Below are 13512 nucleotides of genomic sequence, written 5' to 3'. Positions count from 1 at the left end.
GGATGAGATTAAAGCTATCAACATACAGCTCAAAACAGCGGCAGACAGGTGAGGAATTAACAAAAAACAAACAAACCCCAAAACTGGAGATAGAACAGCAAAAAGAGCAAAACACACATGAGAGCTTTTTTTCCATAAAGTGCCCACACACAAATTAATCCTATTTTGGTAGCAATGCTGAAAGCAATTGATTGTGATGGGATGCTGAGACTCGTTTGGGCAACTGTTAGTGCTTTGTCTGATAATTATTTTTATTGTTCAAAAATCCTGCACACGCTTACCAGTTGCAGCCAGTCTGTTATCTTTGCTACCTCAGTCTCTTTCTCTCGCTCTTTGCTTTCAAGTAAGAATTTTAAGTGGTGATCAGTTCACAATTCCCAAGCCAACTGTAGGGTTAACCATAGGGCTAACCTAAGAGATCACCTCTGATGAGAGGAGTACTGGATGACATGTGGTTCAGTTAGCTGCCCATCAAGAGCAAAGTGCACAATTCACTGAAATGACATAAGGCCTATGGGAACTCAGAAATGGATGGATGGATGGATGGATGGATGGATGGATAGCTACAAATGCTCCGCTGGAGCCCAACAGCAAGAACCAAAAAGTTCCAGGGCCAATGCGAGGATGCATCAATATGATAAAGGTTTTTACTACATGCAGCACTTGCAGCAATCTAAGCTAATGCATCAGCCAAATGGCCAAGAAGGTCAGAATGCAAACTCAAGCAAGGTGGTGGGGACTGTGTGGTATGGCTATCTGCAGAAAAAGTGTCACCTTGAAGTCTCCTTCAATGGCTTGGATAGGGGACGGCCTTTGCTCAGACCAACATTAAGCTTCCCCTGGCCAGAGGCTCATCTTGTCTTGTTTTCTGCAACTGACTACGTTGGGAAAATCAACAAACACCTAATTTTAGTCTTGGATGAGATTTGTCTCTTCCAAACAGGGCTTTACTGAGTCCTGTGGGAAAGCTTTGTGCATGAGTGCTGCACCTATGCTCAGGCTAGATAAAGCTCTGGTTTTTCAAGTGTGTGCATGACATCAAGAAGCCAAGAAATTCAACTGCCTATGAAGGAGTTTCAGGGCTAAGATTAAAATGGAAAATGAAAAGCAAACCAACAACTTACGCGATAAAATGGTCGTCAGTTAACGAGGGACAGTAGAGGAGAAGGACTTTTCGGAAATTATTTCTGCTGATAATGCCGTTATTTCGAGGATCGAATGCCTGCAAAGCTTTGCTGAATTCATTCCAGTACCCTTTGATCTGCTCAGTTAGGACATCTTCTGCCTAATATGCAACCATTTTGATGAGGAAATTCAAATATTTACAAACAGTTGAATAGATAATTATGCACTTAAGTACTTGGAAAATCTTGATTTACTGTTCAAAAAACTTTGTGCTACTTACAATGTGCCACGCTTCAAGGACAGAAGTTGGCTTTTTTGCCTTCTTTGACCCATTAATCATTTTTGAATCTGTCTAATTGGGTAAAAAAAGCACTTGAATTACAACCTTTCCACCATACTATTTCCTAAATGCAGCACAAGAGCAAAGGCAACAGATTTTTGCGTTTGAAAATTAAGTATAAAGTAATACATTTTGTAATATACTAGGAAAAAGAAAAGACCACGGGGATACAATAAATGAATGAAATAATGCCATGATTCTATGATTGGCCTCTGGTGCCCCCTCCCTCCTGCTGTGCTCACGCAGAAAATATGGATAATGGGAGCCTGAGTTTCCATGAAGAACTCAGGAATATGTGGCAGGGAGCCCTCACTGGTTGTGACTCCCTATGCAGCTGCACAGCCACTTGATGTTTCGGGATGCACACATGGAACTGTGTGGTAGAACTGTGTGGCAGATGACTGGCCCAGAAAGTGTGCAGAGGCTCTCAGCCAAACCGGCATTCAGCTCAAGAACTGAAGAAAGGCTCCCAGGCAAATGTATCGAATCAGGAGTGCCAGCTTGGCCCCATGACTGTGAATGCCATGCAGAATGCATTGCCCTGGCACTGAAATTTGTGGGTGCCCGGCCCCGTCATGGGGAATTTTGAGGGTGCTTGGGCGCCCAGGAAGCTGGCACCTATGAACCAGATTGCATCCTTTAAAAACAGTTACTGAAACAAAGGGAAGGAATTCGACACCATACTACTATGATTTTTCAGTCAGTGCAAGCCTTTCTTCTTGACAGACGGAGCTATCCTCCTTCTCCTGATCTTGTACGCTGTCCCAACCCTTTAGAAGCAATTTCGGGGAAGTGGGTGGGGAGGAGAGGGTTTTTTCCTTCTGCTGGGCTTAGAATGGCTCAGTCAGCAGCAGCCCCACTCCTGCATGGAGTCAGGATCTGGAATACCACTTTATGCTGGCTTGCTTTACACCAGCTTCTTGGGTATAGGATTACTCTGTCTAAAGCACAATACTTAGAGTTTATAAGATGTGCTTCAGGGCATTAGAAGTGAAAACTACAGTGCTGATTTGAGTCTGAAAGCATTGGGGAGCCAGTGCAGAACCCGGAGCAAAGGTACCTCATGTTGTTGGAAGCCTTGTTCAGGAGATGGGCCTCCATGCCACACTTCCATTCTCCAGGAGCAGCTATTTTAAGGGGGTGGGGAGCACTGCAGCTGCCTCCTTGGTTTAGGAAGTGCTGGAGCAAAGCATTTGCAAGGTGGGGTATACAAACTGAGAATTGTCTCACGCTGCATCTGATCTTCTTAAATGTTCTTGCAAAAGAAATGGTGGTGCTTTGGTGCACTGATTCCTCTGCCAGACTTAGGCACATGACTGTCTCTGCTGTTCTCTTGCTCCTTGGCCACTACCAAGGGGCAAGGTGAAAATCTGCCATGTGCTACTACAGCCTTTCATACGTTTATCCAGCTCAGGCTTCATGTGACTCAGTCTTAGAAGTGTTAAACAGTAGGAATATGTTAACTGCTTTAGAAGCAAATAACAATTCAGGAACAAGCATTTGAAACAACTTTAACTTCCATTAAAACTAGATTTCTTTTCAATAATTTAGCTATATTCAAAGCACAAGATTCTACTGAAACTTGTTTGAATCTCTCTCTCTCTTATTCTCATACACAGGTTCTAGTGATAATAAATGCTCAATCTGTAATTGCATTTGTAATAGCTTTTAGTCAAACACAATAAATAAATGATTGATTGATAAGAAATGCTTACTAGTGATTCCTTTTCTTCAAACAGATTTAAAAATTTATTGTAGCTGAGCTGCCCAGTGTGTTCTGGGTCAATGATCTTGGTTAGTTCTTGAAAATCATCATCACTTATTCGGAACATGATGCAATCCAAAATGCGACGGAGCTCATTTCTTGTAATTTTTCCATCCTGATTCTGGAAAGGTGCAGAATGTATAAAAGAGCACTTAGTCCTATTTTACTGGACAGTGACATTAACCTCTTTAATTCTCCTGTACTGTATTTAGGAGTTTTTATTCTGGTTTAATTTTTGTTTTACTGTTGCTTTAAATGGATAGTTTTATGCTTCTGTCCACATTCAGAACTGATTGAAAAGTAACTAATCTCTAAATTAGTGACTATTCTACCTTTTGCTAGCCAATACCACTTGAAATATATATGCCTGAATGCCAATGTTGGTAGGCTGATTAAAAAAAATAAATCACACTATTTCTTGCTCTTAATATTCTTATCAATGCATTTTTCTCAAAGTGTGTAATGGGATCTTGCTAGGGCAATGTAGAAGACATTGTAGGGTATCATCTAACAGTATGACCCTAGACAAGTTACTCAAAAGCAAGTCCCAATGGGCCAATGAAAATATTTTTGATGAGCAAATCATGTAGTCATAGGCCACTCAAATAAGAAGACATAGAACAAGTACACTAAATGGATGCCATACACACTACACTACAGCTTACTATTGATAAATCTACAACACACTATAAATAAATGTGAAAATATGCTGAGAAATTAATGTTCAGCAACTGATACATAACATTGCTTGTCAAAATTGTCCAACAGACAGGACTGAATCTGTGCCAGGGCTGAGTAGGACGAGTCCCAGCATCTGTTTTTAATCCAAGGGCTGAATCCAGCATCTTTCTTCCTAAAAATTAAGCACCACCGACAGTTTAGAGGTGTTAATTTCATAAAAGTCTCTTGATGGAAATAAGGGTATATAACAATGCACAGGAAATCATGTACAAGGGTGGCGTGGGAACCATAAAATGCCTGTGTACTCATTTAGATACAATTCCCCTAATCACAACTTCCTCCTGTTTTTTTCCTCATCAGTGCTCAGCTTGGAAGACAAGCTGGCTGGCTGCAATAGGAAGACGGCAGGGCAGGGTTGGTGATACGGTAGCCAGCCAGGCTATGAAGCAATTTGATCATGGGCAGGCTTCCTTCTTTATTTCATCTGAAAGCACAGGCAGGCTGCTGTTGCCAGTTCACCAGCATCCTGTGCTTAGCACAGTATCCTGTTCTGCTGGGGCTTGGAGCCTGCAAAGGAAAGTGCAAAGGACTATCAGGGGTCAAGCAGATCAGGACCATGGGCAGCTCCCACTGGGTCCTGGCAGCTGAATGAGAGAAGATGCTTTCTCTTGGCGCATGTGTGGCTGTGAGGGAAATGTTGTGATGCAGCCAAGGGTGGAGAGAGCTGGAGACAAATGCTTTCAAGTCCTTTCGTGCTGCATCTGGGAAAGGAGGAAAATGAAATTCCCACCCACCTACCCTCTCTGCAATGCCGCTTTGTAGGAATCAGGGAGGAAACTGATCTCATTGTTTCTGCCCAGTTGTGGCTCCAACACTACTCTCCCAGTGGCGATTTTCCCTCCCCTGCTCCATTGAGATGCTTGGAACAATGCTAGTACTTGATAAACCACTTCACGTTTGGTTTTTCTTTCCTACAGAGAGCCAAAGTGACTGTAATAATACAGCAAACAAATTTATTCATAGTTAAGTTTTAATATATTTATTTTCTAACCAATGGTTCTAAACCATTCCTGTGCTTTAAAACCATTTCCCACAGAGGCTGCTGTTACTGCATTAGTTCTGGAGATGAAGCCTATGCAGGAGGAAAAGAGTTATGCTGTTAGAGAAGTGATGTGTGGAAATATCCACCATCTCATGAGCAGGTGAGGAATGGAAGGGCTATTTCACTCAGCCCATCAAGCCGTGTTTCTCAGCCTCGTTCCAGACTCTAAGCTATAAGAGAGACTATCCACCTCTACCTGTGGCAGCCTTGGGGGAAATGCTGCGCTTCCTTGTGAAAGCCAGCTGCCGATGTTTTAGTCCAAAAGGGGCCGTGTCCCAGTTTACGCTTTGGGAGTAGCAACAAAAAGGAGGAGGGGTGTAGCTTTGCATGCAAAAGGTCCTATTTGCAAACCCTTCTGTCTCCAGGGAGGGTTGGGTAAGGACTCCCTTTCTGAAACTTTGGAGAGGCATTGCCAGTTAGGGTAGACAGTACTCAGCTGGGTGGACAATAGCTGCACTCAACAGGAAACCAGCTTTTAGGTAAGAACTGAGCCATTTGTTTGGACAACTCAGCTTTGCTTGGCAGGGCACACCAAACCAGTATTGTTTCCGAAATCTCAAACTGCACTTTTCTGGTACTGTGTTCAAAGTCCTAATTAATACAAAGTCACAGACTCTGAATGTTTGAAGTAAGTGTCTGGGCTTTGCCAAAATCTGACTATTAGGATGCTCATCAGCAACCATTTATGCTAGAGTGAATCTAGCACAGGCATAGGCAAACGTGGCCCTCCAGATGTTTTGGGACTACAACTCCCATCATCCCTAGCTAACAGGACCAGTGGTCAGGGATGATGGGAGTTGTAGTCTCAAAACATCTGGAGGGCCGAGTTTGCCTATGCCTGATTTGGCAGGTATGAGGTTGATCTCTGACACTAATGCGGCTGCAGCAGCCAATCGCTTCCTGTGAACTTCTACACTTGCCTAGAAATCAAAAAGATGTACTGGCTAGATCACTTCCTGAGAAATATAATATAGCCTTACAGATTCACCTTTGAACTATGACACCTGAACCGGAAAGTGGTTCACACTAGCCAGAGACAGCTTCCCCACTGAGACACACATATGCACAGGACTGCCTTAAGAGGGGGTCACTAGGTGTGTGGACAGAGAGTGTTCATGCTGTCAACATTTACGTGAACTGACGCCTCCACCTTGGAGCTGTTTGCATCTCTGCTGCAAGCTGCAGTGCAGACTATCTCTGTGTGAAGGACCACCAGCTAGCATGAGCAAACCCTAAATTTCCTGCAGCCAACATTTTCTTTTATCTCAAATATCTCTTGTCTCCAAATAATTTTCTTCATTAAAGCCTTTAGCTCTCTGCAATTTCAGTGGGATTTTAATCTCTTGCTTGAATGAGGGGCTTAATCTACTATGCGCTCCCATTATCCACTGTGGTATGTGAAACTGCGAGTTCTACTTTGTAAATTGTTAGGAGAATTCTCTCTTTTGTGAGGGATTTAGTGCACAATTGATGTCGCCAGAGCTGGTGCAAAAAGAGACAGAAATTGCTATGTAAGTCAAGAATTGCAATCTAGCGTTTATATACAAATCTGTAATAAACATGCCACTAGGAATTCTGAAGATATGCCTACCGCTCATTTAGTTGCTGCCATCCAGACTATGAAAGCTTTAATTTGCTCTCCAGTTTATTATTTGCTTAGCAAATCCAAAGATATCACTCACACAATTTTTAAGATACAAAGTTGTATCTAGCAGCCTCTGTTTTTGTGCTACCTCCTCCTTAAAGACCACATGCGTTTCCCCTCAAATTGCACTGGCCAGACTTGGCATGACATGCTTTATGAAATGCCGTACCAATCACTGGATGTGTGGTTTAAAATGTAACCTTGCAATCCTGCTTCCAGTTACACCTTACACAAAAGCCCCTTGAACTCTATTTGGGTGCCTATCCTAATTCAGAGTAAGGACACAGTTTCCTAGAGCGTTATCTCTGCGTTATCCTCGCCAATCGGGAATCACATGGTGAATGTGTTAATGAGGAAATGCTGCCAGGTGTGTCTGTCTGTGGACAGTACTGTCTCCAAGCTTTCAGCTCAGTTCTCCATTCTCTAACAGAAACTTACAAATGCTTCAGATTTCAAACACACTGATCTATCTAAGTCAGATCAAAACAAATCTGTGGGATAAACTATGTTTACTCAACGAACAGGAAGTTGGGGAAATGATAGAGGATAATGAAGAGCAAGTCGAATCTTGTATTGGAACTGTCCCCGGATATTTCAAACAGGGCTGGGTAAAATTCACACAGAAACCCCTTTGTGAGACCATTCCTCTCCCATGAAGGGAGGCGGAGGGGGGGAAAAGACTTTTGTGGGGAGCTGCAACGCTTCTAAGGTAGCAGGAGGCACCAATATTTTGACAAGGTGTCCAAGGATTTACTCCCCCCCCCCCTTTAACACTCTCTTTAACAAAAGCAGAATCACTTCGAATACCGAATACAGGCTGGGCTATACTCTGCGTCCTGGGTGGGGTGCCCTTTTAAAATGTGGACCAGTATGGCCCTGGGAAGGAAGCGGCAGCCATTCCCCTGCCCCCCTCCCCAGAATGTATCTGGGAATCGTACGTCAAGTTAAAAAAGAAAAGCAAAAACAAAGCACAAATCCTCAGTCAACTTGTTGAAATATAAGTAACCACGACCCCCCGACACACTTTCATATCCCTACCTGAAAGTTTTTCACCTGATCCCAAAGATTTACACAACCGTTCAGGTTTTCAACCTATCCCAAAAGCACTGAAAAGTGCCCCCTGTGAATTTTCAGCTTGACTTTTAAAAAAGTAAGTCTGAAGCTAGACTGGTGACGGCCACTGAGACCACATAACACCGGTCTTGAAAGACCTACATTGGCTCCCAGTACGTTTCCGAGCACAATTCAATGTGTTGGTGCTGACCTTTAAAGCCCTAAATGGCCTCAAAGGCCCAGTATACCTGAAGGAGCGTCTCCACCCCCATTGTTCTGCCCGGACACTGAGGTCCAGCACCGAGGGCCTTCTGGTGGTTCCTTCACTGCAAGAAGCCAAGTTACAGGGAACCAGGCAGAGGGCCTTCTTGGTAGTGGCGCCCACCCTGTGGAACGCCCTCCCACCAGATGTCAAAGAGAACAACAACTACCTGACATTTAGAAAACATCTGAAGGCAGCCCTGTTCAGGTAAGTTTTTAATATGTGACATTTTGATGTATTTTTAATCTTTGTTGGAAGCCGCCCAAAGTGGCAGGGGAAACCCAGCCAGATGGGCGGGGTACAAATAATAAATTATTATTATTATTATTATTATTATTATTATTATTATTATTATTATTATTCACAGACATGTAAAGAAAATTACACCAGCTCCTCAAAAATCTGTTTCTATCTTCCAGTGATCTGGCTGATCACTACATTATAGAATGGACTCTCTGTCTGGGGAGGGGGAGGACTCTCCTTCCTTGGAGCTTTTTAAGCCACTGGCCATGTATGATCTAGTTGAGATTCCCGCATTACAGGGGTTGGACTAGATGACCCTTGGGTCCCTTCCAACTCCACAATTCTATGACTCTGTGATTCTATGATGAAGTTCTATGTAATGAAAATTATTTAACAAAAATCAGACAACTTTAAATGTAGCAAATGAGACCGCCTGTGCTTTGGTTCTTGCTGTTTCACACTGAAATATGAGGACCCCTCTCAGTCTAGGCTTATTAGTAAAAGGTAAAGGTAAAAGTACCCCTGCCCGTACGGGCCAGTCTTTACAGACTCTAGGGTTGTGCGCCCATCTCACTCTATAGGCCGGGGGCCAGCGCTGTCCGCAGACACTTCCGGGTCACATGGCCAGCGTGACAAGCTGCATCTGGCGAGCCAGTGCAGCACACGGAAATGCCATTTACCTTCCCGCTGGTAAGCGGTCCCTATTTATCTACTTGCACCCGGGGGTGTTTTCGAACTGCTAGGTTGGCAGGCGCTGGGACCGAACGACGGGAGCTCACCCCGTCATGGGGATTCGAACCGCTGACCTTTCGATCGGCAAGTCCTAGGCGCTGAGGCTTTTACCCACAGCGCCACCCGCGTCCCTTAGTAGTAGTATAAATTTATTTATACCCCACCTTACTTCCTGCCAGGGACTCAAAGTGGCTTACAGGTGAAATAAGAATAGCTAAATACACAGGGCAGGGGGAATTATTAAAAAACAATTAAACATTAATAAACAGATATAGCTAGAGATGTGAATGGTATATTAAAACTATACAGATAATTACAATGAAAACAGCACATCCAGCCCTTTCATTACAAGCCCTCAGTTCCCCAAAGCCTGTTGGAACAAGAAGGTCTTCACCAGCTGGCAGAGGACAAGGAGGGAGCCAGTCTGGCTTCTCCAGGGAGGGTCTTCCAGAGTCTGGGTCCCCGTCATGTGTGCCTATGAGGGAGGCAGGGCCAAAGGGCCTCTCCTGAAGGTCTCATTTCATATGAGGGGAAATGATCTTTCAGATAGCTTGGGCCTAAGCCTAGGGTCTCCCAGCATTTCTATGGGCCTACTGCTGCATGGGTTATTATTACACATAATAATGCATCACTGTGGGGCAAACCTGGTGAAGCTAAAATCTGGAGGTGAAAATTAAAGATATATGAAGGGCCTCCCAGGGGGAAGCAAAGAAAAGATAGGTAGCATTCATAAGCAACTGCTCTCACTCTGTCCAGCATAAGGAAGGCCTTCTTCAGAGATAAATAAGCATCTTGAATATGTCCATGCAGCTTTAAGAGAATACGGTCACTCGATACATCTTGGTCCAACTTTCTTATTCTGTAAGAAGAAGACAGCGACTTGAATTCGCTCCTCAAAAGGAGAACAAAGGAGGCATGTTAGGTGTTGAGACGATGTCTTAGGTAGCCATGTATCTTAAAGCTCTGCTTTGAACTTCTAACTTGGGACTACAGTTCCCATCATCCCTGACCACTGGTCCTGTTAGCTAGGGATGATGGGAATTGTAGTCCAGAAACAGCTGGAGGGCCAAGTTTGGCCATCACTGTAACCAGTATCTTGATCTATATCTAGACAGTGCAGTGGAATAATGCTTTCAGGTACAATTGAGCCAGGAGTCCAAGTGCTGTGTCTGAGAGTGGGAGCCAGGACAGGGCTGTGTGAAGACATTCTTGTCTGTCCTGAATTGTCCAACACTCAGCTTTGTTGGGAGTCCACAAATTCTAGTGTTATGAAAGAGCGAGGAAAAAACTTTTCTCTCTTGATTCTCTCCATACAGATCAGAATTTTATACACTTTTATCATGTTGCTTCTTATCTGCCTTTTTTCTACACTAAAACCCCCAAATGCTGCAACCTCCCCCCCCCCACGGGGCAGTTTCTCTATCCCCTGGATCATTTGGGTTGACCTTTTCTGAAGCTTTGCCAGCCCTACTACATCCTTTTTGAGGTGACAGGATTCCCAAATGTGGTCACATGATAGGTTTGTCTAACCATGAATAAGTTTTATTTTTACTTCTTTATTGGCTTGTTACTTTTGATTTTGTTCTCTACTTCTTATGCATTAAGTCTAGATCATTATATAATACTGAATTTATCCTAAGTATAGTGAATTGTTTTTGTTCCCTTGTTCAAATGTAATGTATGTTCTGTATGTATGTATGGTTTATATAACAAGCTGTTTTTCAAATGTTATGTATTTTTATCGTAAGCTTATAGCTTGCTGTGGACTACTTTGGTCACAGCTGTGAAAAAAATGTCATATAAATAACTAAAGATATTTAATGTCTGCAGTAAGCTTATGCAATTGCATGAAAGCTAAGAACAGGGTCTCCAAAACACAGCCTCCGGGTGACAACCATATACTGCAAAGCAGTGGTTTTCAAACTGTGTGAGGTTCTTGAGAAGCTTACTAGGGGTTCCTCAATGAAAGATCAGTAATGGTGGGCACATTCCCCTTTAACATGACTATGATGGCTGGGGCTGATGAAAGTTAGTGTCCAAAACATCTTAGGGGTGGGCACAACATTGGAGAAGGTTCCTGTAGGACAACTTGACTAGGATCAACCTTTGCTGATATTTCCCTGCAATAGGCAGATGCAGGAGAGCGTTGAGTGTTTCCAGATCACACTACCAGTTCACACAAAGTATGAGAGGACCCACAATCCTAAACAGGCACAGGGATTCCATAAAAACATGGGGGTAAGCAAGCCAGTAATAGTAGAAAGTCTTAAAACCACTGCAGCAAATTATTTGAGGAACAAGGTTCCACATTATTTCTTGGACTTCTTGAGACATGGGTAAACACCTCCTATGAAGTTTTAACTGTTATGTATGTCTAAAATATTTAATGGAATGAACACAAGTATCACATAGTTATGCTTGTGATGGAGCCAGGATTTGCTGTGTCCTATTTTCAAGTGTATCGTCCATGGCAAACACAAGGTTGGTACCCCAGCAGAACCGTGGGCGAAGAGCAACAAATGGAACCCCTCTCTTACCTGTGGTGTTTCCTCGTAGGAGCTGCCAGGCTTGTATCAAATGTCATGGGGTCTTGAAACCTGTCTAGAAATTTCTCCCATGCCATATTTTTGGAAATTTTTATTCCAAACCTGGTAAATTTTTAAAAAATGCACGCATGTTTAAAAATTGTATTATATCAATATGATTACATGAAAATTATCAAAACTGAGTTATGAATCTGGACAGAATCTGTCATCTGAGTCTACATTGTCCTATGTGGTGGTGGGGCCCTGAGACAGAAGAACAAGTTTTACTACTTCACTGTGAAAACAACAACTACTTTTAGCTGGCATATTGCATGCTGCCTTAGCTGAAAACCACTGTGTTCAAGGCATTGGTCAGCAAGATGAAAAGTTCCGTCTTGTTTGATCCGTGGTGGCAACTTCACTGACAATGCAGTTATTATCAACAAACATATGCATGTGAACTTTTGATAGCTGAACAAGGTTATCTTGTTTTAGCAAGGGCTACAGTTGCTATACCAGTCTATGCTGACGAATAGCTCTTCTTTGCATGAATGGCACCTTGGCATCCAAAATATAAGCTGAATCTAACAGCAACTCAAGCTATGAAACTGTTCTTTAAGGAGCAAAGAGCAACACAGTGATATCTCCAAAACTGTCAACTAACAGTAGCTTCAGCTACCTGAAATAAGTTTCCATTTATTAGCCTGGGCTCCGGTTCATCACCTCTAATCTTCTGATTCTGATGTAAAACATCACAGACAACTTCACCCAGTAGTTTCATGTAGGCGTTGAATAGTACAGAAGACAAAATTGAACCCTTTGGAATACCATGGTACCAAAATCAAGTACCCCAGGACCTCCTTCCCACTAGGGAGCAACGGGATTACAAATAGGGCAAATAGGGTGCCTCCTTATTTTCATCCTTAGGGGACGCGGGTGGCACTGTGGGTTAAACGACTGTGCCGCTTGGGCTTGCCTATCAAAAGGTTGGCGGTTCGAATCCCCGTGACGGGGTGAGCTCACGTTGTTCGGTCCCAGCTCCTGCCCACCTTAGCAGTTTGAAAGCACGTCAAAGTGCAAGTAGATAAATAGGTACCGCTCCGGCAGGAAGGTAAACAGTATTTCCGTGCACTGCTCTGGTTTTGCCAGAAGCGGCTTGGTCATGCTGGCCACATGACCCAGAAAAACTGTCTGCGGAAGTGGACAAACACCGGCTCCCTCGGCCTCTAAAGCGAGATGAGCGCCGCAACCCCAGAGTCATTTGCAACTGGACTTAATTGTCAGGGGTCCCTTTACCTTTATTCCCATCCCAGGCAGGCAATCTAGAAGATACCATGTTTGAGATCCAGGAGAACCAACAGCATTGTACTACCCCATCACTCACCCTTCTCACGTCCAACAAGGCAACCAAGCAGTAGGTTGAAATGGGGTTAGAGAATTTGTTCCGTCACCTGGGGTCAGAAATTGTGCAGCCACTCAAGCACCTTGCCCCCCCCCCCAAGTCCTCAATCGCTCAAGAGTTGTTATAGTTATTTGGTCCAAAACATATTTTAAAGTGTGGATTCATAACTATGGTGGCTGGGACCACTCGCTCTAACAGAGAGGACCAATAAGCTCAGGATACTCTGAGACTACCTCTACCAGCTCAAGTTAAAAGACATTTGGGCAGCTTTGGTGGATAGTACACCAACAGAATCCCTGTATTTTATGCAAACCTGCCACCAGGGATGAAACACTCTAGGCCGGAGAGCTGTGAGGGTCTGGTGACAAACATGAACTTACATTAATATACTTATGGCTAAATGAATGGCAATCAACTTTAGGTGGATGTGGCCTGTGAACTCCAAAAAAGTTTTATTTGCTGTAGTGTTTGCTCTCTTTTCCGTGGTTATTTCATTTCAGAAATCAAGGGTAAGCAGACCTCAGTGGCAAAATTAAGGAGAGGCAATGGGCAAGGGAGACCTTTACATGGTAATCAAAACCATTCTAAGAAATATTCTCCAGCAGAACATGAGCTGATCATATACAATTCAAGATTT

General features: G+C 43.4%; 1 protein-coding gene across 2 annotated transcripts in view; it reads right to left on the bottom strand.

The window, feature by feature from the left end:
* EFCAB6 (EF-hand calcium binding domain 6) overlaps window positions 1–13512 on the bottom strand; it is a 115481-nt gene that overhangs the window by 63675 nt on the left and 38294 nt on the right. For both annotated transcript variants that reach the window (XM_083503317.1, XM_083503318.1), the window contains exons 10-14: window positions 11486–11596; window positions 9696–9807; window positions 3181–3351; window positions 1406–1477; window positions 1125–1285 (exon numbers count right to left, since the gene is read on the bottom strand). In XM_083503317.1, the coding sequence (XP_083359443.1) occupies window positions 1125–1285; window positions 1406–1477; window positions 3181–3351; window positions 9696–9807; window positions 11486–11596 (627 nt within the window). The remainder of the gene's footprint in view (window positions 1–1124; window positions 1286–1405; window positions 1478–3180; window positions 3352–9695; window positions 9808–11485; window positions 11597–13512) is intronic.

The sequence above is a fragment of the Podarcis liolepis genome (genome assembly GCF_965112155.1).
Source record: "Podarcis liolepis genome assembly, chromosome: 5".
In the NCBI taxonomy this organism is placed as follows: Eukaryota; Metazoa; Chordata; class Lepidosauria; order Squamata; family Lacertidae; genus Podarcis; species Podarcis liolepis.
The sequence above is the reverse complement of the archived record's forward strand: the minus strand, read 5'-3'. Positions and strand labels throughout refer to the sequence as shown.